This window comes from Nicotiana tomentosiformis, chromosome 4, assembly GCF_000390325.3.
Source record: "Nicotiana tomentosiformis chromosome 4, ASM39032v3, whole genome shotgun sequence".
Taxonomy (NCBI): domain Eukaryota; kingdom Viridiplantae; phylum Streptophyta; class Magnoliopsida; order Solanales; family Solanaceae; genus Nicotiana; species Nicotiana tomentosiformis.
Window position 1 is genome coordinate 3,730,771 of NC_090815.1, and position 26,691 is coordinate 3,757,461.

The following is a 26,691-nucleotide window of genomic DNA, read 5'->3' on the forward strand; positions in this document are numbered from 1 at the left end:
TCATGCAGTATTGATCTATGTTACTTGTATTGAGTTGTACTGTCAAACTTGAAATCATGCCTACATTTATGTACCGTTATTTATATACTGGACTGTACATGCTGAGCTCGTTACTACTTTCATCCCAAAGGTTAGTCTTGTTACTTATTGAGTTAGTTGTACTCATACTATACTCTGCATCTCGTGTCCAGATCCAGGTACTTCCGGACACGGCGACTGTTAGATCTGAGAGTGTTATCAGTTGGAGACTATCAAGGTAGTTGCCTGGCATCCGCTGACCTTGACTCCCTTTCTTTCAGTTATTGTATTGTTCTATATTTCAGACAATGTTTTTATCAGTCAGACTTTGTTATCATGTCGATGCTCATACTCTCAGTGACACCGGGTTTTGGGTTTGTTTTGTATCTGTAATTGTGAGGTTTTCTATTGAATTCAAATATTATATTTTTCAAACTTAAAAGACATTGTGTTTTATTGAGATTGTCGGCTTGCCTAGTATTGAGATAGGCGCTATCACGACGGGTGAGATTTTTGGGTCGTGACAGTGTGACTGTAAGTGTTGATGAGGTGGCAGGTGAGATGAAGGAACAATCTGAGAAAAGAGGTTCCTGAATCTCAGATTGTTCTGTACCAGCCTGAATTACTTCTTGAAGTTTCGCCGGAAATGGAAAAAAGAAAGATATGTCCTGCAAAGGTCGTGCAGTCTCCGTTCATTACTGTATTTGATTCAGGATCCAGTACTAGTGTTGTTGCAACGAAAGAAAAAAAAGCAAATTTATGCTTTTAAGCATCCTTTTCAAAGCAAAATCGAAACTGGCGTTAACAACTCTTTGTTGAATGTATTTGTTGCGTGGGTCAAATAAGGGAAGTCGAGAAAGAAGTATGTTTCCAACTTCTGAGTTTTGTTCAGTTTTATATTTTAATATATTGTCATTTATAGCATTATTTTATATCAAATCACTGTATCTCTTTTGTGTATATCTGTTACTAGGAATGAAATTTACCCAAACCATGTTGGTGAACTCAATCCTGCTTATGATCTTGGGGTATATCATGTTGAAGACAAAAAGTGATTTTACACTTTGGCATATAATGGTCTGCCTTTGGATGACTCGGTATGTAAGAAGTTACTTTTACAGTTTTTTTTTTAATTTTAGCTAGTGTATACGTGATCAGGACTCTTAAATTAGAACGGATTATTAATTGCTATCTTGCCTGGCACAAGAGAAGTAGTGAGCATTCGTTTTTCTTTGTTTTTTGTGAATTTGATTTGAAAAAGCATAGCTGCTTAAAGCTTACAAGCCTTCCGTGATTAATTATTTGTTATGTTTTGTTTCAGCACATTGATGTTTTATTCTATTATTTGAGGAAGAAGGGAAAGTATGACAAAGACCTACCTGTAACATTCACCACCACATATTGGTACTTCGACGAGAAAATTAATGAGTTTTGGCAGGCGTTTATTGATACAGATTGAGATAGTGAAGTGTGCAATCCGAAACATGTCATTGCAGAGTATATTCAGGGGTATGTCTTGGATGTCAATGTTCCATGGTACACTGTCGAGCACGTTTTAATATTAATTAATGTTGCGAAACAATGGCATTGAATAATGACTGTGATGCCCTCGAGGATAGGTGCATTTATGTGTATGACTCTATGTGCGGTGGAGCTGCTCATCAAGGCAAAGTTCATAACACAATGAGCAAGTATTTTGTGTTGCTGCCTCATTTTTTCGTGCACACGCATTTCTATTTAAACAAAAGAGATATCAATTGGCGCACCGGTGTTTACAAATCAAAGGACTTGATTACCCCTTTTGATGTAAAACTGGTTGAAGGACTACCTCAACAAGTCGAAGTGTATGAATTTCTTTCAACACAATCTGTTTTGTTTTTAGGTTCTGCAGTTTGATAATTGTTGTTACTTTTATTTTTGTAGTGATTGTGGTGTATTTGCGACATCATTTGCCGAGTATTTCATTGAGGGCAAGACACCTTTAAAAAATTCAATGCCTATGCACACCGGAGCAGATCTGGTGCTCTCTTGTGGGATTATACTAGAAAGAAGATGGAACTGAACGCGCAAAGTGATGATGAGATTATTAGTCAACAAAATAAGTCGCGAAAGCGGAAGAAGTAGTTACCTTTGTCAATGTTGTAGGATGAACTCAATAATTTCGTTTTGTATTGTGTTCTGTTATGTTGTCATTGTTGTAAGACGGATCAAATTTGTTTGTGTTTGAATTTTATGAATACTTTTAAGATTTGTACGGCAAATGAGATGTCTGCTCGGTTTTAAAGGTTTAATGAGTTTTAGTGCAATATTGGAGTGTTGCAGTTAAGTTTATTTTGGTGTTTTATCCCTTGATTTTGTGTTGTGAATTCAAGATATGAAAAATATATGGTAGTTTGTGATACACTGTCTCTTCCAGATACACGCATGATACAGATATGATACACATGATACATAGATGATACAATCATTTTGGATTGCTGCACAATTAGTTTCTTCACAACGAGTTGTGCAGTTTGTTTGGTTTCGAAATATGTATTGATGAAGTCACACTCTTATTTGTAAATTTCTAAAACTATTTGCACAGTTTTCTAGTTGCTACGATTATTTTCCATTTATTAGCTTTGTTATTACACATATACAGACATGAGTAAGAGCCGATACACAAAGATACATAGGTGATACATAAAAGATACATAGATGATACATAGCTGATACATAGGTGATACACAAGAGATACAAATATGATACATAGCTGATACAACTTCTTTTTTTAATCAAACAGATGTATAATTTAAAAAATACACTTGCAACACGATTTTAAATGATATATCAAATATTTATTTATATCTAAATTTCAAATGACATTCTGCATTGATACAGTTCTTGATATATTGGATTCTTCTAAATCTCTATGATATTCAGTAAAGTAAAATAACAAGTAATTCTAAGTTTGATATATTTCATCCTCTATTTGGATTATTTCTACAAGTTTTCCTGTTGTGACCTTGTTCTCCACACTGTCCACATGAAATCGACATTTTTTGTTCCCTTTCAGATATTAGCTTGCACCTCCCCTTCCTTGGCCTTCCTATTGTTTTAGTCATGTCTGGTGGCAAGACTTTTTCATCTAGAACTTCTGCAGGAATTTTTCATGTGTTTTTATCAGGAACCGGATAAATTAGAATTTCATAGGCCTTCAATAGGTAATTTCTGGTGTAGTACACCGAGCAATAATCAATGTGATCAATGTATTTGTATTTTAATACTGCCCAAGCATGTGCACATGGCAGCTCATCCAACTGAAACCTTCTACAGATGCAAGTTCGATCTTTTAGGAACATTATTCTCTGCTTACCCTTGTCAAGTACTGAATATAAGTAACTCGTCGAAGGGGCCATCTACAAAATTTATCAACTATCATTAGTGGTGACAAAGCATATGCCCTCAAAACACATATACGGGAGAGCCTACAAGATTCAAAATAACTTAATATCATGTCAAACTAACCAATATTTTAGCAGTGGGGTAGGCATAGATGCTACATTAAATTTAAAGCCTTATATACATGCTGGTGGACGCCTAAAAGTTGAACAGTTTGCTTACATAATGACTAATTTCTTGTATGCCCAAGAAGAAACAGAGAATAGAGGTAGACCAATTAGCTTTGAAAAGAAACAGAAAACATGAAGCCTCGAGTAACAGAGATAAGACCCTCAATTACTTGAACACTATAATATTGCCTTTGTGCAAACAATGAATATTAGAAAATATTAGCTTTAATCAATTTGGTCTCCCTATATCGTGCAAGTGGATACTAGTTTAACAGAATCGCATAAAGAGTTCAAGATATAACATATCCCTGAATTCGGCATGATTACATATTATATGCACAAGTATCTATAGATTCTAGTCATACCTTCATCCGATGTGACAATTCAAGATTGTCTATCAGCATTGTATCATATTTTTTCCTAAGATCGGTAAATGACTATTTTATTCTTTTGGTTTGTAACGTTCCATCGTCCGATCAATTGCTTTATGTACTCCAGCAAAGGCAGTACTTGGAGTTCCCTAGCAGCCTTGAGCACTGCATTGATCGACTCCGCAATGTTTGAAGTCATTGTCAATGTTTTGTTAACAGTGGAATGTGCTCTGGACCATCTTTCATACCCAACGTTGATTAAGTAATCTTTGACCCTCTTATCAATTCTCTCTACCTCTGCCATATGGTAATCAAACTTCTCAACTGTGTATGCTTTGGCCATAGCAAAGAATATGTCTTTGAGCTGCAAATGGTTCTTCTTGTAATTTTATTTTACATTATTCCATATATGCCATATGCAGACACAGTGAGGTACTTGTGGATACAATATTGTCGCTGCATTTTCAATGCCTTCATGCCTGCCTGAGACTATGCCCATTTCCTCCCTTTCCCCAAATGCATCCTTGAACCTCGCGAAAAATCATCCCAGGAAGCATTATTCTCTGAATCTACTATGGCATATGCGAGTGGTAGGATACTACCTAATAAATTAAATCATATAAACACTTTTGAGTATATACATGAATAATATATACACACACACACACACTATTATTCTTATTTTTACCTGCTGGATCTTGTGTCTGTTATCAATAATGTTCCTCTGTATGTCGATTTAAGAAAGGTTCCATCTACAACAACAATCAGTTTGCAATTCTGCCATCTTTTTATAGATTGATATAGTGCAACAAAAGCGTACATGAACAGGTATTCCTCTGTTTATTTTCAAACTTACCACCGACATAGGATTTGTAAGAACCAGCATATAAAAGTAGCTTGGCAGCTTTTCATATGATTCGCCCGGGTTCCCTCTCAGTAGTTGAACTGCTTATTTCTTCGATCTCCATACTTGCATATATGTCATTTGAATACCATACTGCTTGTTCATGTCTCCAATTATGTCATTAGGAGTGTATATTATTTTTGGGTCTTTATACGTGTCTATCAGAAGACTGCCGATGAGTTTTGCAGTAGCTTGACGTTGTGCGTAAGATCTGTCTTTCATCGGGCATGAGTGCAGTTTGCTGAAATTTCTAACCTTGAAAAGTTTTGCTTTTTTCAGGCTCGAAGACTTAAAACACCAATCGCAGTTGTTGTTGATGCACACTAGGCAGTACCTACGACAAGGATATAAAATTTTTGAACAATAAACAGAGCGATATGAAATACAATGATATATAGTGATACACACTGCCATCAACAATACTAGATGAAAAAAATGCAACGACTATACAATACTACATGGTGACAACCACAACTTAAAAGTGTATAGCCACAGACTTACAAGTAGCAACTTATTTTCTGTATAATTATGCTTCTAACATCAACTACGATATACATTGAGATACATAATTATATAGTAAATATTCTGATACCTGCTTTCACTTGATCTATGCACCTTAAACTGGAATTTTTCCTTTACTGCCAAGTGCTTCATGACTTTGACTATCGTAGCCTTGTCTTTATAAATTTGACCTTCTTCTACATCTATGTGTTGAGGGTCAGTTATTATTGTATTTTCATCAGATTCTGTATCCTTCCAGTCTTCTCCATCCCCAAACTTAATCATATTAATTGTATCGCCATTGTATCTCTCCTATATAACTGAGTTTTATGCACACTCTGAGGAAATCACAGCAGAATTTGAATTGCAGCAGATCATGTCCATATCCTTTTCACTCGATGCTATACAAAGGGAATACATTGTAAATTTTGAGCTTTTTTTCAGCTCAAGATATACACATACACCCGTATTATTGTGTATCACTATTGGTGAAGAACTGTTTTGGACCGTGTATTTGATTTCAATAACATTCAATAGAGTATCTATCATAAGTTATTTCGAAATCATGTTTACAAAATCTTCAAAACTTATATTTGAAGTAACTATTACAACATCGACATTGTAATCTTCAAAACTGTTGTCAACATTCCATCGGCCACCATACTGAATAAGAATTGGTAAATTTGCCATTGAAGTAGCTGGAATTAGGTCAAAACTCACTAATTCCTTGATTGATTTTGATTGTAATTCGTAGTTCCTTCATCAAAGTTGTATTTATAGAGAAATCGCAAAAGGAAATTGTTGCTTCTACAGTGAAATTGATCGATTTTTGAGTGAAATTTGGAGCTCCTTTTGAGAATTTTTTGGAAAATAATCCCGTGATTTACAGAATGTATGTCTCTGTGAAATTGATACGCTTGAAAAACAAGGAAGGAAAGAAGATCTTTAGCATGATTTTCGAATAAAAGAATCCTCCCTTGCGCATATCTCTAATTTTTGGCTAATTTTGGTAAGTGTCTAATTTTGTGCTAGAGGTTGGTAAGTTTGAGTTTAAATTGACTATTTTCGTACTTTAACCTAAATTATTATTCTTATATGTTAACTTTTCGATACGCTATTCGGCATTTTGATATATATATATATATATATATATATATATATATATATACCAAAAGCTTTCAAACTGCATACCGATGCTATACCGAATAATAAAGTCTTTTAAAATATATACCAAGTATCGCATGGAATATTGAATTTTTATTCCAATACAATAATTTAGTATGCACATCGTGCTTTACGTGCTTAAACTTGGAAATTATAAATAGTTAAATATAAATAAGGATGAATTGTATTGATTTTTTCCTTAAAAAAAAAACCAAATCAATTAAGTTAAGTTTTCAAATATTAGAATTTTTTATCAATTCGATTTATGTCGGTTTTTCGGTTTTTGTCATTTTTCCTTGAATATGACACATATATTGCCAAGTACGTATTCTAGTGGCTACATTCCCATATAACCTTGTCAAACCAATTACTGTTTGAGAAAATATATCATTTATAAAAATATATTGATGATAATTAAATTAAATAGTGATGAATAACTTATAATAACTCAATCAAAGACAAGTTATTTTAACATAAAATAGATTCTTGGACTTAGCAAAAGTTAATTGAAAACATTTGGGCCCAAAATGACATATGGGCCTTTTTTAGTAGACACTTTATCTTGGACTATTTTTGGTTGGGAAAGTTTATAGAGTAACAGTTTGGGTAATTTTTCCAATAATTTAATCAATCAAAATATAAACTAATAAAAGGCCTAAAATTTACCCATAGGTCAAGGCAAATCCCTCTGATATAATTTGAGATTGAGAATACAAGTTCTTGTTGGAGGCAACACTTGATAAAATTGAAATTCTACACATTTTTTCTACATTACTATATTACTACATCTTTTTGGCTCTTAGGACTTTCATTTAAAGCATAGTCCAAATTTACATGGTATTTAAAATTTAGTCGTCTCAGAATCAAATTTCAGACGTTGCTATAGTTTCAAACTTCAGACCCGACAATGGGTACTTCATTTATAAAGCATGGGTCAAATAGGCTGGACTAGAATGAAAATAGGGAGTATTATCACTTTTAACCAGCGCCATAAACTATTTACATTTGGTAGCCGAAAAAGTGTATAAAATTTATATAATTTTTTTGTATATAACATACATAATGTGTATATATATATATATATATATATATACAAAAAGTATACATTATTCGGCTATTATTTTGAAAGCGACTATACAGTGCCATTTTCCCATGAAAAATATAGTCATAACACAAAGGTGACAAGTCCAAGAACATACTGCTTTCAGAAATAGTGTCTCACCCCATTCTATATCATTTCTAGACAAAATTAAATAGAATTTACCATGTCTTTATATCAACAGGCATTATGTTCCCAACTACAATTGAGAGATACAAATGGATATAAGATTGCCATCTTATAATTTAGTCCAAAAAGTAGCTAATAACTTTGTACCATCAACTATAAAATTGCAATTAGACTGTAACCAAACTAATACAAAACTCGGTTGCCACTAAGTTCTCAGAGCAGAACTTAGGAACAGATAGTATACACACCAATTTGCACCATATGAAGTATGGTTTGTGCATTGACACATTCTTGATATCTTCCGATGCCAGCAACTGTTATGACACAGAAAATCCATCGCTGGTGCACTGAATACATATCCCGAGCAGAAGCCGATGCATCATTTCAATCTACTTTGGAGTAAGAGATTGCTCTTCATCTCTCCCCGTGTGATCTTTACTTGCAAAAGTGAATACACGAAAAGTTCTTCCATTCTCTATCCGAGGTATCCAGGTAAGCAACCTATGCTAACTGTTTTTATTAGTTTTCTGCCTTCTATTCTGACCCCTTTTGTGTGCAACACCTGAACCTCGTACATCATTAGCTGGCCTTTTTTGCCTTTCTGTCTTTCCCTTTCCCGGGAAGTCCCTCTTAAACTTGCCTCCTTCGCCTCTCTTCTGTAGTGGTGCTTTATCACCTTCCTGTTTGCGATGATTGAATTCTCTCTTTCTTTTTACCAGATTCTTACCACCACTGCTGCCTGAAGAGAAATAAGGTTCATCGGCAGTGTTGTTCTTCCTTTTCATCTCCCTTTTTCTTTTCCCACCTCCCATGACACCTTCCTTGGAAAATTTCGTGGATGAATCTTTTTCGTCCTCCTCTCTCTTTTTCCTTTTGTAAGGTTCTCTGGAGTCTTTTTCCTTGAGTGAATCACTAGATTCTCTATCCTTCCTTTTCCGCTGCCTATAAGGAGATGAATAGTCAGATCAAAACTTTTCTACGTGTATCGGAAATAAGCAAAAGATCCTGTAAGATGAGCACAAGGATCGAACCTTGAATCCGAAGGTATTGATTCCGTCTCAGGGGTACCATCTTCTCTAGAGCTTGTCTTGCCATGGCGATTCTGTCAAATGAAAACAGTGAACAGAAACATCTCAATAGGATGGAAGGAACACTTGATATCACACTTCAGGCATTATACTTTCATTTGCAACAAGAATCGCCATGATGACTGTCCCTCACCAAAAACTAATAGCATTTGCCAAAAACTTGTCGGCAGGACTAAAATGAGAAACATACCTCTGCAACTGTCTTGATAAAGTTTTTATACTTCTCAGCTGCAATTGACTTAACTGCGGCAACTCCACACTTTCTCATCAAGATCTCCATGATGACTGTGACCTTTTAGATGGCACAGAAACATCGACTTTGTCAATAAAGGACATAATGCGTCTTTCAAAAGTATATAAACATCTAATCTAAGTAGAAAAAAGGGAACAGGTGCTTTTAAGCTAATTACAAAACAGAAGGGGTGGCACGCTCCTGCTCTAGAACTCATAAGCATAGTATATTTTGAGCAAGATAATATGCGGTCATGCTTCATATATACATTGTTACTTCCATGTCCGATCAAAGAAACATCACAAACCTTTGATCTAAAATGATGCCGTGACACAGATGACCAGAGTAGCACTCCATTGACAATGTCCGAGAGCAAAATGTGCAGGTCCTTTGCTTGAATGCTCGATACCATTACTTTGACAAATCCCAGAACAGCCTGCACAAGTTAAAATAGGGCTTATAAGAAGCATCAAAGAATAAAATAGTATCTTGTCGTGGATAGGCATGCTTACTTTTGTAACTTCAACATCTTTACTCTGCAGCAGAGTCAGAACGGAAGGGACCAGATCAGGGACTGAGACACAGATATCGGCATCACTGTATACCAGAACAGAGAGTGCAGAGACTGCTCCACTTTTTATATGTGGTGACGAACCAGAAAGGTAAGCTATAATCTGCATATTACAGCTTCTTTTAAACCTCAAAAGCATGAATCAAAGAAACTAGATGCTTCCACAAGTATGTGAACTATTTAGTCCAAAAAATTACGCCCGCATGAAAAGAACATTGCAAAATTAAGACAAAATTATGCTCAAGCAAGAAATTTCTCTACAAAGTTTTGTTACTTGGGCCCTATTAAGACACCTCCTCACGAGAGGGCTTGATTCTTTTTCGCCAAGTACGTGGAATGTATTTTACACACACACACACACACACACACACACATATATATATAGTGTGTGACATCTCATCTAAAAGCTTAGGCTGTAGAGAGAGCATACTTTTTATTTACATAATTATGTCTTCAACAAACGATACCCATATTTTGATGCAAGTAAACATACAAATGCAAGAACAAAATAGTTGTGCAGATTTTTAGTTACTGACCATATCAATGAACTTCTTGTAAGATTCATTCGACTTAGCAGATGATGAGTCTCTCAAGCTAGAACACACACCAATAAGGACATCATAGGCTGTCTTTCTACCTTCTTCCGTGGACTGCATTAAAAGAATAAGGCCATGTTATTAAGCTTATCAAGAAGTAACATCTAATTAGTGCTGAATACATAAGCGAAATTCCACATAAAAGAAAAATATATATACAGCAACCACAGTAAGGCCACTAATTTCAACACTGGTAAATATGACAACTTGGCTAAAAGAAGATGGTAAAGAGGAAGGGAAGTCATGAAACAAAATGGGAGGCAAAAAACCATGCTAAAACCATGCAGCAATTTAGGTAAACAATTTGTCCAATCAAATTGTACTCCAATCAAAGAAGAAACTTGGCTGGGAAATGCTTCCAAAGTTCATTCTTTTGCCAAGGTTGGTATTTCCACATTTAGACAGGACTAAATGTCTATGTATGAAGCCTTGTGTTCCAGTGTGCTACAAGCAGTAAACTACATGAAGTACAAGACCTCTATTTAGCACTTCCATAAATTTAAATGTGACCACTTGGCTAAAAAAAAAGACAGCAAAGAAGAAGGACGTCATGAACCTAAATGGGAGGCAAAAAACCATGCTAAAACCATGCAGTAAGTTGGAGAAATAATTTGGCCAATTGAATTGTACTCCAATCAGAGAAGAATCTAAATGTAGCCCTTACATCTTTTAATGCGAGAATAATCTCATTCAGAATGAGAAAGGCCTGTGTGTTCTCCTCATCCAAATTTCCCTGGCAATATCATATGGAATCATAGTCATGTTTGTTGTTGAGTGAATTTTTATAAGTAACCATCGTGGTGGATAACTTACCTGTATTGAATCAATCAACAAGGTTTTATAGCAGGCAAAGCGACTCTTAAGTGATTTTACATCAGTTGGAGGTTTTACACTAGCCAATAAATCCATGAGCTGCTCAACATGTGAAGAGCGAAACCAGGAACTTTTCTGTTAAAAAAACATAAATTCGAGACAATCAGGTGATTACAACAACCCAGTGTAATCCCACAAGTGGGGAGACAATCAGGTGATTATACCACAAGAAGGGAAGGAAAATTCCAATAGCTACTAAAATCAGACCTCCAATATTCTATTTAGAATGTGATATGCTTCAAGATGACCAGCCCCATGAGTAGCCTACAAGCATAAAATCAACATTACTGTGAGGATCAATTAGATCATCTGCAGCCACTTGACACCGACTTACCTCCAAAACATCCTTAGCAATGCCAAAGAAGATTTTGATGAGATCCTCACTAGCTCCTTCAACAAAGCACGATCCCAGCTCCAAGATCAAGCACCTTTACCAATATGCAGCAAAAGGTTAAGTTTCCATTTTGAAGTGTCATAATATCATATGCCACTGTTCATGCTACAGATGTCATTTTGGTTCAAAAAATAAATAAACTTGTGCAAAAATTGCTTTTTTTTTGTGCAAAAATTGTTTGTCAGCCAAATGCCATGAAAGAAAAATTTCTCTAGAGAAGTTATTCTATCTTGACATTTCTTTGAAAATAGAATTGGCAAAAATAAATTCTTTTAAAAAAATTGAACCAAAGGCATGGTCGTCGTTTACTTTATATATGAATTTAAGATATATACATTGACAGTAGAAAGATTTTAAGTTTTAACATGTGATAGCTAATTAATTAAAAGATTTACTTGTAATTTATCTAATAAGTGGTATGATTGTGTGAATATTCTTTATTTTGTCGGTGCGAAGAAACTAAACTCGTTATATATTTATTTTATTGTGACTTGGACAATTGATGGAGAAATAAAAAGGAAAAGAAGGAAGGAGGGAGGAAAGCGGGGGGAGGAAAGGACATGTCTCTACTCTACAGATAAAGCCATTTCAAAATTTTGGAGGGATTTTGGCACAAGGAGAAGTGAAGATAAAGATGGACACTTGGAATTGGAGGAGCACAAAACCAAAAAAAAAAATGAACAACTTTGGTAGGGTTATTTGAAAATAAGAAAAGAGGGTAGGGCTTTTTATTGCTGGTTTGTGTACTAGTGCTTTCCCAAGAATTCTCTTCTATTCTTCTTTGATGATCTCCTACCTTTCCTTTTTTTTCATATCTCAAATTCCATCAGCTATATAACTTGATGAAATTTGCTTCAATTTTGATGGGGAGAGAAAAGGATAATGGAGGGATAGGCCATAGTCCTAATGCACGATAGCTGTTGGTAGGTTAGGTGGCAAACCCTGCCCCCTCTAGTGAAAATAAACATTCATTTAATAGTGCCACAAAATTCAAATGTTTTCACTTAAATTGCATTCCAGCAGCAAAAAATAGCAGCATGAGGTAACTTGTGTTTGAGTTAGCTACATACAAAACATGCTCAGAAGAATGATGATACAGCTGCACCAAAAAAAGGTTCTACTAGTACAGGAATAAAAGAATAAAAAATGACAAGCAAACTCATTGAAGATCTATCTTTTCTTCGCCTAAGAACATCTACTAACTAACTGAGTCAAACAGAAAGCAAGCAACTTTCAGAGGGGCAAGAAGCTTGCGTCTCTAGCACCTTTAAACACTAAAAAAGTACGACGGTTAACTCGCATACATCAGAATTGTTAGTTTACAGATATGTATAGTTTAGTCTTGTCCCACATTAGAAGAGTAATAATATCTCCTTGTAGTGTATAGCTATAAATAAGGACCTCTTGTATTGTATTTATCATCCAATATCAATAACATATTTTCTCCATTGCCTTCTCACATGGTATCAGAGCATTAGTGAGAAAAGATCGTTGTGCGTCATTCCAGCGTTAACCGGGAAGAAAGAATTTAGTCATCGTGCAATTTTTCCAGTGACCTAAGGCTTGTATAAGTGAAAGTCACTTTCTGCCGGTGTTGTGCTAAAACCAACACCACCACGAGGTAGATCACTCTCCGACGACCAACCCCTGAAATTTTATCCGGCAGAAAAGCCGCCACGCTCCTCCAAGCGCTGGCAACAACAACTTTTCCGGCGAGGGTTCCGGCCACTTTCCAGCCATTTTTTCGCGAAGCTTCTTCAAGACAGTGTGCTCTCCTCAAAATTCCGAGCCTACCCATCTAATTCAAATCAAATTCCAACCACTTTTATATTTTCCGGCGTGAACAGTGACCTTTCCGGCCATTTTTTGAAAACATTTCTTCAGGACAGCTTGCTCGCAAAAGAATTCCGAGTCTATCCATCCTGGTTACGACAAATTCTGACAACTTTGGAATTTTCCGACGAGCTACAGTGTTTCCAGCGTAAACAGTGTTTCTGACACAGAACAGTGTTCTGTTTTCCTGCTGTAAACAGTGTTTTTCAAGCTATTTCTTCAGTTTTCTCACAAGAGTTACTTATTTCTACTATTTCAAGTTAACCCTACTACTACAAATTGTAGCGACATGGGAACCGATGCTTTGAATAGTCTGATGGTTTCTTTAGCAGAGTATATTGAGTTACTTCAGTATAAAGCATGTAAGCAGATATCTTCTGAGATAGCTTCTGTAGTTCAAACAGGTAATAGCGTGACTTGTTTCTCCCAATCTTCAACCTCTGAGTCTTAGGTCATTGATTCAGGTGCATCAGGTCATATTTCTGGTAATAAATCTCTTTTCACTACTATTTTGTATTCTCAATCTTTTCCAAAAGTCACAATGGCCAATGGGTCTCAAACCATGGCAACTGCAATAGGTCAAGCAAGCCCACTTCCTTCCTTACCTTTAGATTTAGTCTTTTATGTTCCCAATAGTACTCTTAATCTCATAGTTGTTAGTCGCTTAGCCAAATCACTTAAATGCGCTGTTTTATTTCTTGATGACCATGTTTTTATACAGGAACGCAGTACGGGGCGGATCATTGGTACCGGACGTGAAGCAAACGGACTTTATTACCTTATCTTTGCTAAATCACATGGACTCACATCTTGTCTTCCTTCTACAACTTGTCCTGTTACTGATTCACCAGATTTATTACAAAAACAGTTGGGACATCCCAGTTTGTCAAAACTTCAGAAAATGGTATCTGGTTTATCTCACTTGTCAGCTCTAGAGTGTGAGTCATGTCAGCTCGGTAAGCATACCCGCTCTCATTTCCCTCGGCGTCTTGATAATCGAGCAGAATCACCTTTTACTTTAGTCCATTCAGATGTTTGGGGTCCTAGTCGGGTCAGTTCCACCTTGGGATTCCGCTACTTTGTCAGTTTCATTGATGATTATTCAAGGTGCACTTGGATATTTTTGATAAAAAAAATCGATCTGAGTTGTTTTCTATTTTCCAGACCTTCCACGCTGAAATTCAAAATCAATTTGGGGTTTCTATTCGCACATTTCGTAGTGATAATGCCAGAGAGTTTGTCTTCCCCATTTCAGCAATTTATGAAATCTCATCGGATTATTCATCAAATATCTTGTCTGTACACATCTCAACAAAATGGGGTAGCTGAAAGAAAGAATAGACATCTTATTGAAACTGCTCGTACCCTACTCACACAATCTCATGCTCGTTGCATTTTTGGAGGGATGCAGTTCTTACATCTTGTTATCTTATTAATCGTATGCCATCTTCAGCTATCCAGAACCAAGTTCCATTCTCTGTCATGTTTCCCCACTTACCTTTGTTCTTCCACCCCGTATCTTTGAAAGCACTTGTTTTGTCCATAACCTTACTCCAGGAACAGATAATTTAGCTCCTTGTGCTCTTAAGTGCGTATTTCTAGGTTTCTCGAGAACACAAAAAGGGTATCGATGCTACTCTCCTGACCTCCAGCGGTACCTTATGTCCGCTGATGTTACCTTCTTTGAAACATAATTATACTTCACAGGTTCAGGTCATCACTTAGATATTTCTGAGGTATTACCAGTTTCATCTTTTGGAGATTCAGTAACTCCAGCTCCACCACCTACAGCTCCAGTTCCACCACCTACAGCTCCGGTTGTAGCTCCACCACCTATAGCTCCAGTTCCTCCACATAATCCAGTTCAACCTTCTGCAGCTCCACCACTCTTGACTTATCATCGTCATCCACATCCAGCATCAGGCCCGGGTGATTCACGCCTCGCATCAGATTCTGCACCTACTGCGGACTTGTCTCCTCTTAGTCAACCAATTGCACTTCGCAAAGGTGTACGATCCACACTTAATCCTAATCCCCACTATGTCGGTTTAAGTTATCATCATTTGTCGTCACCTCATTATGCTTTTATATCTTCTTTGTCCACTGTTTCTATCCCTAAGTCTACAGGTGAGGCATTATCTCATCCAAGATGGCGACATGCTATGATTGACGAGATGTCTGCTTTACATGCGAGTGGCACTTGGGAGCTTGTTCCTCTACCTGCAGGTAAGTATATTGTTGGTTGTCGTTGGGTTTATGCAGTCAAAGTCGGCCCGGATGGCCAGGTTGATCGGCTTAAGGCTCGTCTTGTTGCAAAAGGATATACTCAGATTTTTGGGCTTGATTATAGTGATACTTTCTCTCTCGTGGCTAAAGTAGCATATGTTCGTCTCTTTTTGTCCATGGTTGTTGTACGTCATTGGCCTCTTTATCAGTTAGACATTAAGAATGCTTCTCCACGGTGATCTTGAGGAAGAAGTTTATATGGAGCAACCACCTGGTTTTGTTGCTCGGGGGAGTTTAATGGTTGTGTGTGCAGATTGCGCAGGTCACTATATGTTTTGAAACAGTCCCTCGAGCTTGGTTTGGTAAGTTCAGCACAATTATTCAGGAGTTCGGCATGACTCGTAGTGAGGCTGATCACTCTGTGTTTTATCGGCATTCTGCTCCTTATCTGTGTATTTATCTAGTGGTTTATGTTGATGATATTGTTATTACTGGTAATGATCAGGATGGTATTACTAATCTGAAGCAACATCTCTTTCAACACTTCCATACTAAGGATCTGGGCAGATTGAAGTATTTTCTAGGTATTGAGGTCGCTCAGTCTAACTCAGGTATTGTTATTTCACAGCGGAAGTATGCCTAAGACATTCTTGAGGAGATTGGAATGATGGGTTGCAGACCTATTGACTCTCATATGGATCCGAATGCTAAGCTTCTACCTGGACATGGGGAGCCTCTTAGAGACCCTACGAGATATAGGAGGTTGGTTAGCAAATTGAATTACCTCACAGTGACTAGACCTGACATTTCTTTTCCGGTGAATGTTGTAAGTCAGTTTATAGATTCTCCGTGTGATAGTCACTGGGCTGCAGTTGTTCGCATTCTTCAGTATATAAAGTCAGCTCCAGGCAAAAGATTACTATTCGAGGATCGAGGCCACGAGCAGATTGTTGGGTACACATATGCTGATTGGGCAGGATCACCTTTTGATAGACATTCTACGTCTGGATATTGTGTTCTAGTAGGAGGTAATTTGGTCTCGTGGAAGAGCAAGAAACAGAAAGTAGTTGCTCTATCTAGCGCCGAAGCCGAATATCGGGCCATGGCTATGCCGACGTGTGAGTTAGTTTGGGTCAAGCAGTTGCTCAAGGAATTAAAGTTCGGAGAAATCAGCAAGATGGAACTAGTGTGTGATAACCAAACTGCTCTTCATATTGCGTCAAATCCGGTGTTCCATGAGAGAACTAAACACATTGAGATCGACTGTCACTTTGTCAGAGAAAAAATATTTTCAGGAGATCTTGTTACAAAGTTTGTAAAGTCGAATGATCAACTAGCAGATATTTTCACTAAGTCTCTTACTGGTTCTCGTATTAGTACATATAATGTGTATGCACCGGCTTGAGGGGGAGTGTTAGTTTACAGATATGTATAGTGTAATCTTGTCCCACATTGGAAGAGGAGTAATATCTCCTTGTAGTGTATAGCTATAAATAGGGACCTCTTGTATTGTATTTATCATCCAATATCAAAAACATATTTTCTCCCGTGCCTTCTCACAAGAATAAATCCACTTCCATATTAAACAGAATCCACTTCCATATTAAACAGGATGGTGTCTGAGAAGGTATCATTCTGCCAGATTCAGAGAGGGAAAAGGGAAAGGAAAAGGAAAAGGAAAAGGAAAAGAAAGTAGCAAGGTGCCTTTTCTCCGTATGACTTGTCCAATACAGAAAGTTAGACAACAAAATATAGGAGTAGCAATAGTCCACGGAAAATTGAAGAAAGTGAAATTGAATAGTTGTTACCTCTTAGCTACTTCCCCAAGAAGAGTGGTGTTATTTTCTTCATTGTCTGTTGAACCATCAGAATGAAATCCAAGCTTCCTGTATTCACCAGAACCATTCGTAATCCCGGATCTCTCCATTGAGGAAGTAAAGATCCTTTGGGTTGTCGAAGAATCACTGATGGATGTCAAGCACTCTATTGCCTCCTGAGAATTTTTTTCCCCAAAAATAAGGAAGACAGTTAAACCATCTCGGCAAGCAATATTGTTCCACAAACTTGTTAAAATATAGACTAAGAATCGCAGCAAGCGTTCACAAAATTCCACCTAGAAAAATGTCAGTAGCCTAAACCAAGTGAAGAGTTCACTTGGGAGCAAGTTAAAGTCCTCATGAACCACGCACAAGTCCAAACCCCACCCCAGGAGGAGGGATAAAGAGAGAAAAACAAATGTTGACAGCAGAGAAGATCCTTTTCTTGAATAATTGAATCGTGTCCCCAAGTTTTTCTTGAATCATGACAATAAACATGACCTGGAAAGCTTACAAATATCATATTGACAAATGCTACGTACACCAAATGAAATCGACCTCAAAATTATGGGTTAAATATCCACTTATCTAGGCACACTTGATTTACCAGGTAAAGATGTCGGATGACATTTTGCCTAATGTCATTCTACCTATGTTCAGGATTACATATCAAATCCCTATTAAAAATGTCCCACAAATGATGAGAGAAGCAAGTGCTGAACTAACGGAGCTGTCTGCATGGGGCCTCAACGATCCCTATGGCAATTTTCAAAATGTGTCGGACTGGGCCAAAATTGAGAATAGAGGACAAAATAATTGTGCACCATTCGGGGAGAACAGGGAGAGGTTAGTTTCCTTTTTCTCTTTGTTTCTTTCTTTCTTTCCTTCCTTTTGTTTTTTTTGGACAAGTGAAGATAGATTTTACTCACTATCAACAGCACCAAGATGGTAGCATCGGTGTACTGCATCTACATCATTTACAAAAGAAGCCTTACACCAAAATTTAAGTTTTGAATGCATCTTCATTTAACAAAAGTTGCATTTACTGATTTCTCTGAGAACACAATGATTCCTTTCTAGACAACACTTCCCATTTCTTTTATGTATTAAACCAACCTCCAGTGCATGTAAAAATATATTAACTGGGAATGGCATGAGATATTCTTGCAGCTAATAAAACGGAAACAAAGATGAATAGCAACAAATGACAAGCAGAAAAGAACCGTTTGTTTTTGGTTCAACTAATATATAATACGTACCTTGAATTGCTGGTAATTTGCAGGAGATGACTTAAAAAAGACATTTACTAAAGCCTGAAGCCATTCCTCAGAGCAAGATGCCAAAGCCTTAATATTTTTGCTTGCGGGCTTCTTTGAGTAAGAGCATTTGCGTTTGAACTCCAATGCCAACTCTAGATTTTCATCCTCCTTTTGGGGAACTATAAGCTCTTCAGAAAAGTTATCAGATGCAAGTGCACTTTTATTCTTATTCACCAGTTCCTATGAGAAAAGACACAGCTGATTATTTAAATCCAAACAAGGAAAGGCATGATCATTCAAGAAGACAAGTACAACTATTTAAAAAACTTAAAAGTGAATCTGAACCGAACCTGCAAAGCTGCAGAAATATTTTCAAGCATAAAGGACTCCTTCTTGAGGAAAGGAATCAAAAGCGTAGTCAAAGCTTGGGCATTCTTGTGAACGTCAGATGGACTGCGACAAAAGGCAGGTAATAGCCCCCAACATCCACGGGCATAAGCCTGCAGTTCTTCTCGAATTACTGACTTTTTAACTGGCAAAAGGAACGAACTTAATTCCAGATGTAGGTAAAGAATCTTTCTGATGCAACTCTAAAGTTTAAAACAGGAAATTGAGGTGATGCCATCTCCACCCTCCCCCATCAGAGAAAAGATAATGATACTTCGCTACTTAATTGTTTTAGAAACAGTTTGCTATTTCTCCTTTAACCATGCTATTTGTAGAGTGTTAAATTGTATCATCAAGTCAAACATACAAGGGTAAAAACTAATCAAAATGTACAAGTTAAAATACCGCAATTGCTACAAGAAAAAAATTACTGCACTACTATAGGAGTAAAGAATACCAATTTACACCAAATGGATACCAAAAAAAGAAGAAGAAGAAGAAGAAGAAAAGAAAGAAAAAGAAATAAGAATCACATTAAACAGACTGAGCTTGTCAAATAACTAATCAAAGACACTCAAACTTAGATTGCACAAGCACAAAATTTAACAGAACAATAATGTACAGTTCTAGAACTCAGCATTACTGTAACAGGATCTAACATGAAAGATCTACTCATCTGAGAGATTTAACACAATGAAGAAAATTCAAGTGCGTCTTCGGAAATACCAAAAGCAATAGAGTTCAGATTAAAATAGCTAAATGATTATAGAGGATTTCACTTGGGACACAACAAAAACAACCAAAAACATCATGCCAAGCTTAATAAATTATCACAATATGCATACCTTTTGATGATGCCTGTTCGAAGGAGACAGCTAGTGGCACCATGTGCTTTATAAAGAACCCTAGCGATGATCCACATACATATTTATTTAGAATAGGAATCAACCAAGTGTTTGAAACGGAGTAATCCTTTGCATTCAGGGTGATGGGTAACAGCGCAAGCAGTTTCTCTGGTCCCATAGCAATAACAGCTGCTCCTATGCACACTTGAAGCTGCAAAGAAAAGAAAGGAAAAGCAATTACAAAGATTTTAGGCTCATTGCTTTTCTGAACACGTGAGTTTAAAAGATAAAGCAATCATTCTTACTAATCATTCTTAAATACTCTTCCATATTAGTTTTTTAAGCCGCTGCAAAATTGAAAGAGCATATCTCATCTACTTCTCTTCCAGCCATATCAAACAACCAAAATAAATCACAAATATTTCATCCAAAGGAAGTCAGTAAATGAGCTTCTTGTGACATAAACAAAGGCCTGTGGAGGGCTTACATTTTTTGTATCATAAGCACCACCAGAAGCAACAGTCATCCAATCAGCAAGTTTAAGTATTAGACCTTTCGCGCATAAGTCCAAGACCTCACCTAGAAGCATATAGATCAAATACAATGAGAACAACAACAACAACAATAACAACAACCCAGTATAATCCCACTAGTGGGGTCTGGGGAGGGTAGTGTGTACGCAGACCTTACCCCTACCCTGAGATAGAGAGGCTGTTTCCAAAATGACCCTCGGCATCCTTCCCTCCAAGAACTCCCCACTTTGCTCTTGGGGTGACTCGAACTCACAACCTCTTGGTTGGAAGTGGAGGGTGCTTACCATCAGAGCAACCCACCTTGTCTAAATACAATGAGAACAAATAAATGTAAAAGAGAAAATTGATAAAACGGCATAGCAACTGATACTTGCTAATACGTAAATTGTATAGGGATAATTCAAAGCCATTGTTTCCATTGTCCACAATATTAATCTGACCCCGGGAAAACTTCTCTTTACAGCTTCGAAAGAAATCTCTTGATGCAATACGCATCCTCCTAAAAACTTTCTTTTCTTTTGTTTCGCAGAGAGTAAGAACTGCGTTCTTGTTTAGCTATTTTGGTCTCTACTTTTACTCCTTTTCTAAATCATAAAATATTAAGACATTATCCTTCCGAATTTTCCTTTCAACTCCATCACGCTTGTAGATCAAATGGCAGCACTCCTCCTGAGCAACTTGTTTATTTTTATATATAAGATCATCTCCTACCTTTGTACCAACCAATAAAAACAAGAAGAAAAATCCACTTGCGTTGTATCTTTCTACAAATCGCAAACAACCACTTCCAAGCTATTTCTTACCCTCCATATTTATTGTCTTATATTGTCTGTGTTTAAATAAGTAGCAAGTTACATTTTATATCTGGTGGACTTACTGATTATTAATATTCTTGAAAAGAAAAAAGAAAATGTTGTCAAAAGCAAGTGATATGGATTAAGAGTTGAGACACTAGCAAGAAAGAAGGACTTATCCTCCTAGATGAGAAATTATTTCCACATAAGGTGTAGGAATATCTAACTTCAACATTAAAATAACAACCATCACAAAAGAATTTCACCAGATTAAAACAGTTCCAACAAAATAACTTTATGTGTCATACAAACTACACCATGAGGAAGAAGAGTATGTTTTGACACCAGAGGTCAGATGAAGAGCGAACGAGAGGATTTTCCGTCATCCTATATTTCTTAAGGGGATTCTTATAAGTGAAGCAGATATCACATATCATGTGATGGCGGGTGAGAATGATGTATGCCTGTAAAATTTAAAACGCTGATTTTTACCAAAACACTTACTTGATTCAAAGGAAAATTAACAAAACTTTATGTAGACCTATTCTACACGAGCGACTAAGAGAGGTTTGATCATAGGTGCCAGTCCTTAGTTAAGACCCCATGATTTTGCAAGACAGGTAATGACTACTGAAAGCTCCATTGTGGGTTGTCAGTGTCTACCTACCCAATTTAAGAAAAACAACGGAAAGTATCGCCAAGATATGGTCGTTTGGGAATTCAGAAGAGCTGATAAGCAGATCTTCAAAGACTAAAAAAATAGCTTTCACTGCTGCAAATTCAGAACTGTTGAGAGTCTCATCATCCACTGCCTGCTTTTTACCGGTCAAAAACTCTTTCCCATCAATATGGGCAATGATCAGTTCTTTCAAAATATTTGAAGACTGTAAAGCGATATTTTCCGGACGTGTAAGAAGACCTGAAGAAACATTGAGAATGTCAGCACCAAGCATCACATAATCACAGACATAAAGCTGGTAACTTGTAGAAAATAAAGAGCTAAGGGAACTATATTAAAGAGAACCTTAGCAGTTAGTGGTGAACATAAACTTGGCTCTACGAAACTTACTAAGTAGAGAAATGAAAGCCTCACTATGTTTACTATTTGAGAACCACTCAGAAACTAAAAAGATATGTTCTACCTGTTATGTGTAGATTAACCTTTCTTCCATAGATAGTAACATTACAAGGCTTATTCTCATCTTGAAACCCACTGAACTCAAATTTTGTGTTCTCCAAATAACAAAGAACAGCATTTTCCTAATTGACTCAACTATGTAAAAGGATGGTACTCGTAGTTTTATCAATTATTGAAAGTTATGGAAAAACAATGAACCCACATAAATATTGGCAAAGGAACATTGTACCTAGTGATAAAAAAACCTTGGGGAACACCGTGGTTATAGAGGTACCCTATCAATACTATAGTTAGCAAAGACAAGTCTGTCATTCGATAGGTAAAAGATCGAGCTAGATTCCGAAAGGTAGGCTCCTACATGGATTTTTGTTGATATATTATCAATTTCGTCACATTCGTTAGATTTCAAGACTGTCATAAACAGAAAAATGGATGGCAGGCAAAATTTGCTGTTCAGTTGACCAACTTCAACACGATATGCTTTAGTCAAGTAAAATAAGAAAAGATAACCAGACTAAGCTGATCAAACAATATGTCCAGCCAGTTGGCCCAAATCCTTTCATGATAAAATATGAAAAGTCATACTACCAATGGACTTAAATGGAGCATTCAGATTTCACACAACCAAATTGGTGTACAATTTATCATTATAGTAGTACCTGATATGGAGTCAACAACCAACGGCAAATAGGTAATCCAAACACTTATTCCTCCAACATGAAGTTTCTCAATAATGCTTTTTGCCAAAGTTGCGGCAAGCAATACATTGTCAGCAGGGTTCTCCGCAGACGATATGTATGATATAAGCGCTTTTATAACGTTGTCAGCATCTTGAAGAATAATTTCAACTCCTGAAGCATCTAATATTGCCCCAATATTATCAAAAATGTGTCTTGTGAATGCTGAGCTCTGGGAACTCATAAGCTCCACTAGCTGAGCAAGTAGCTTCTGCTTGACTTTGACCGAAAGGTACGGTATAATAGGCTTCAGGATATTTAGGGAGTGAAGCACCTCTTGATGCTCATCTTTAGATCCACTTATTTCCTTTGGAGCACTTAGTTTCATTGCCAATGTCATGTTATCTTCTATCAAGGAGTACATTCTTTTACCAGCCTTCTTAGCCACCGAAGATGAACCAAATGACTTGAAAACAGTCAGAATACAATCCTGAGCACATTTCCTCACCTGAGAGAAATCATACAAGTAACATCACGTCAGAGCCGTATCAATTATTTCTCTATATTTCACTATGGGATGATGAATCCCTTCAAAAACGTCAGCCTCTTACAATTCCTTAATGTACTAACACCCTGTAACAACACTATCAATGTTCAGCCAAATCTTATCAAAAATGAACGCTTATACAGAAATAGGCAAACAAGTAACAAAGAAAAATCACCAAGTTATCTTGAAGTAACAAAAATATTACAGATCATTTTAACATCATTAGCTTACTAGCTCAATTTTGCCTAATGCATAGATTACTTCAATTTGTATAAGTTAGCAATTCCCAACATAACCTAAAACATTAAAGGGGGTAGAATCATATATCATACTCCCTTCGTTTCAATTTGTTTGAACCTATTTAACCAGGCGTGGAGTTTAAGAAAAAAGAGAAAACTTTTGAAACTTGTGGTCCAAAACAATCCATGAATATTTTTATGGCTATAAATCATCTTATTAAGGGTATAATGAGAAGTTTAACGTTACATTCTTTCCAAATTTAGAAAGGGGTCATTCTTTTTTAAACTGACTAAAAAGAAAATAGGTTCATTCTTTTTGAAACAGAGGGAGTATTAAGAAGGTAGAACATTTCAAAGGCTTAAAATAGTAAAATTACTAAGCAAAGATTATTGAAATTGCATTTTTGATTGGTTGGCAAGAGTTAAAGACCAAGTTATTACTAAAGCCAAAAGTTTTTATCATTTCTGGAACGGCTGAACTCATTGTGAGTTTAAATAGCTAACGAAATGAACCAAAGCCAGCAAGCAGGTTATATTGATGCTGATATCAGAAATTTGATCTTGAAGCCAAAATGCAATTTCTAGGAATGAATTAACAAAGTAGATAATTACTACTCTCCTCAGACCCCACTAGTGGGATTATACTGGGTTGTTGTTGTTGTTGTTAATTTTTTATGACCAAGAAATCCCCGAGGTACAGTGGTGCACTTTTTAAACTCGGTGAATAATGAGTCCGCCCCCTAGTCTTCTCCACTTAAATACCAGGCTATTGTCTACGGTAGAGTTCGAACTTCGAACTCGTGACGTGCTCCTAACCCACACATCACGTGTTGCGCTCTTACCACTAGACCAAACCAAAGTCGCGGGAGCAATTAATTAGCGAAATTTAACATTCATTAATCTCATAGCAAATCAAGTTAAAGCAAATCAAGTTAAAGATTCTTTTTTTTAACCGAAAAAGTATAATTCAAATAAGCGCACTCTGTATAAACAGACAATTTTACATATGCATCATAAGCACAAGCAGGTACAATCTCAAGGGATTAAATTCTTTTTTATTCTGAACCCTATGCGAGTCTAAATAGCTCATGAAATGAACCGAGTCAAAAAGCAAGTTTTTTTATAAACGAGAAATACCGAGGAACTTGAATAATGGGCTCGTCCCTCTACCCTTCTCCACTTAAAAAGCAAGCTTTTGCCTATGCAAGATTAACTAGCAAAATTTAACATTTAGGAATCCCCATAGCAAAATCAAATTAAAGATTCAAATTTTTTTTTTCAACAAGCATAATTCAAATAACAAACACTCCATATAAACACACAATTTACATATGCATAACCAACAGTAAGGTACAATTTAAAGGGATAAAAAGAAAACCTTTGGACGCTTATCAATGGAGAACTTTACAAGTGACTCAAAACCCACTTCCACAGAACTCCAATCTTCCTTATCACAAAACCCGACCAAAATTCCCAAACACTTGACAAAAGCTCTCACAGTAGAAGTCCCCAAAACACCCTCATTCTCAAGTGGTTGCTTTTCAAGAATAGCCACGATTACACCAATAGCCTCAGTAGCTTTATCTGAAGAAACATCCTTAATTAAAGGAAGAACAATAGCTAAGAATGATGATAATGCAGATAAGGCTTGTGGGTCGAGGGTATTTTGGGAATTATTAGAAAGTGTGGAGATTGTGGCTGCGAAGTAAGAAAATGGCGTTAAGGGTAAGGATTCAGATTGTATAATGGAACGGGTGGCGGCGGCGGTGGCGATGAGGTGGCGGTGTTGTGGGGCGGAGGATTTAGTGTAACGTTGGAGGAGTTGTTCGCAGATGTCGGAGTTTTCGTTGAAGACATTGTTGTTGTCTGAAGGATCCATTGTGTAGAGAAAGAGAGACGATGTTGTTGTCTCTGTTGGGGTTTAAGGCGAGGGTTTTAGAAATTATTAAGGGCTCGTTTGGTTACCTCGTATACGGAATAATTAATTCCGAAATTAAATTTGAAATTAGTTTATCCATATTTAGTTGAGATAAAGTGGTAACTAATATAGAGATTAGTTATCTCGAGATTGTATTTTTTTTTTTTTATTTCTATAAGAATATGGTATAACTAATGTCGTAATAGTTAATCGTGAAATAATTTATTTTCCAACCAAATAACCTTAACAGTGTGACGAGAAAATGACAATTAAAGGACTAAAATGACTTTGCTTTATATTTAAGGAACTATTTTAGACATACTCTTAAATATAAAGGATCATCTTAGATTCTCTTTTTTTTCCTTTATGTATAAAACTTATTGATTCCACTAATCAAATCCACCCAATGTAAGACCTATTAAATAAGGAAGACTTTCTAATAAGATTTTCATTTTTTTCTTCTAAATTGCTGTAATTATGCTTGCATGATTTTTTTCACTTTTAGCCCGCACCAGAAACTATTTATATTTGGTAGCCGAAAAAATATATAAAATTTATATAATTTTTGTATATAGCATACAAAATATATATTATATTATATTATATTATATTATATATATATATATATATATATATATATATATATATATATATATATAGTATTTTGAGAGAGATTATACAGAGTAGGGGCGGACGTTCAGTATTTCGGTATGATATTTAAAAATTACGCTTCGGTACTTCGGTATTCGGTATATCAATTGTGCATATCAAATACCGTACCAAATTAGTTCGGTACGGTTCGATATTTTCTTGTTTGGTTCGGTATGGTTTCGGTTCGGTTTCGGTATCATTAGTAACAAAGAAACAAACCTTCAAATGGTGAATGTTTTTCTTATAAATCTTGATTTCGTTCTTAGACTAGCGTAGCCAAGCTCTTCAATTATTTTGGTTCTCACGACGTGTAACTTGCTTTTAAATCAATTGAGA

General features: G+C 36.3%; 1 protein-coding gene across 1 annotated transcript; it reads right to left on the minus strand.

Annotated features, from left to right (window-relative positions):
• Positions 1-7,711: 7,711 nt before the first annotated feature.
• LOC104109424 (uncharacterized) lies at positions 7,712-25,725 on the minus strand. Its single transcript, XM_009618726.4, has 18 exons — positions 25,165-25,725; positions 22,983-23,508; positions 21,853-22,104; positions 20,346-20,437; positions 19,859-20,069; positions 18,977-19,158; positions 18,627-18,866; positions 17,359-17,543; positions 11,432-11,525; positions 11,305-11,361; positions 11,038-11,172; positions 10,889-10,957; positions 10,165-10,278; positions 9,570-9,731; positions 9,365-9,493; positions 9,016-9,117; positions 8,769-8,839; positions 7,712-8,679 (listed from the first exon to the last, which is right to left on the minus strand). Exons 1-18 carry the CDS (start codon positions 25,663-25,665, stop codon positions 8,244-8,246), a joined length of 3,558 nt encoding a protein of 1,185 aa, XP_009617021.1. The 5' UTR covers positions 25,666-25,725; the 3' UTR covers positions 7,712-8,243.
• Between the last annotated feature and the right edge of the window lie 966 nt (positions 25,726-26,691).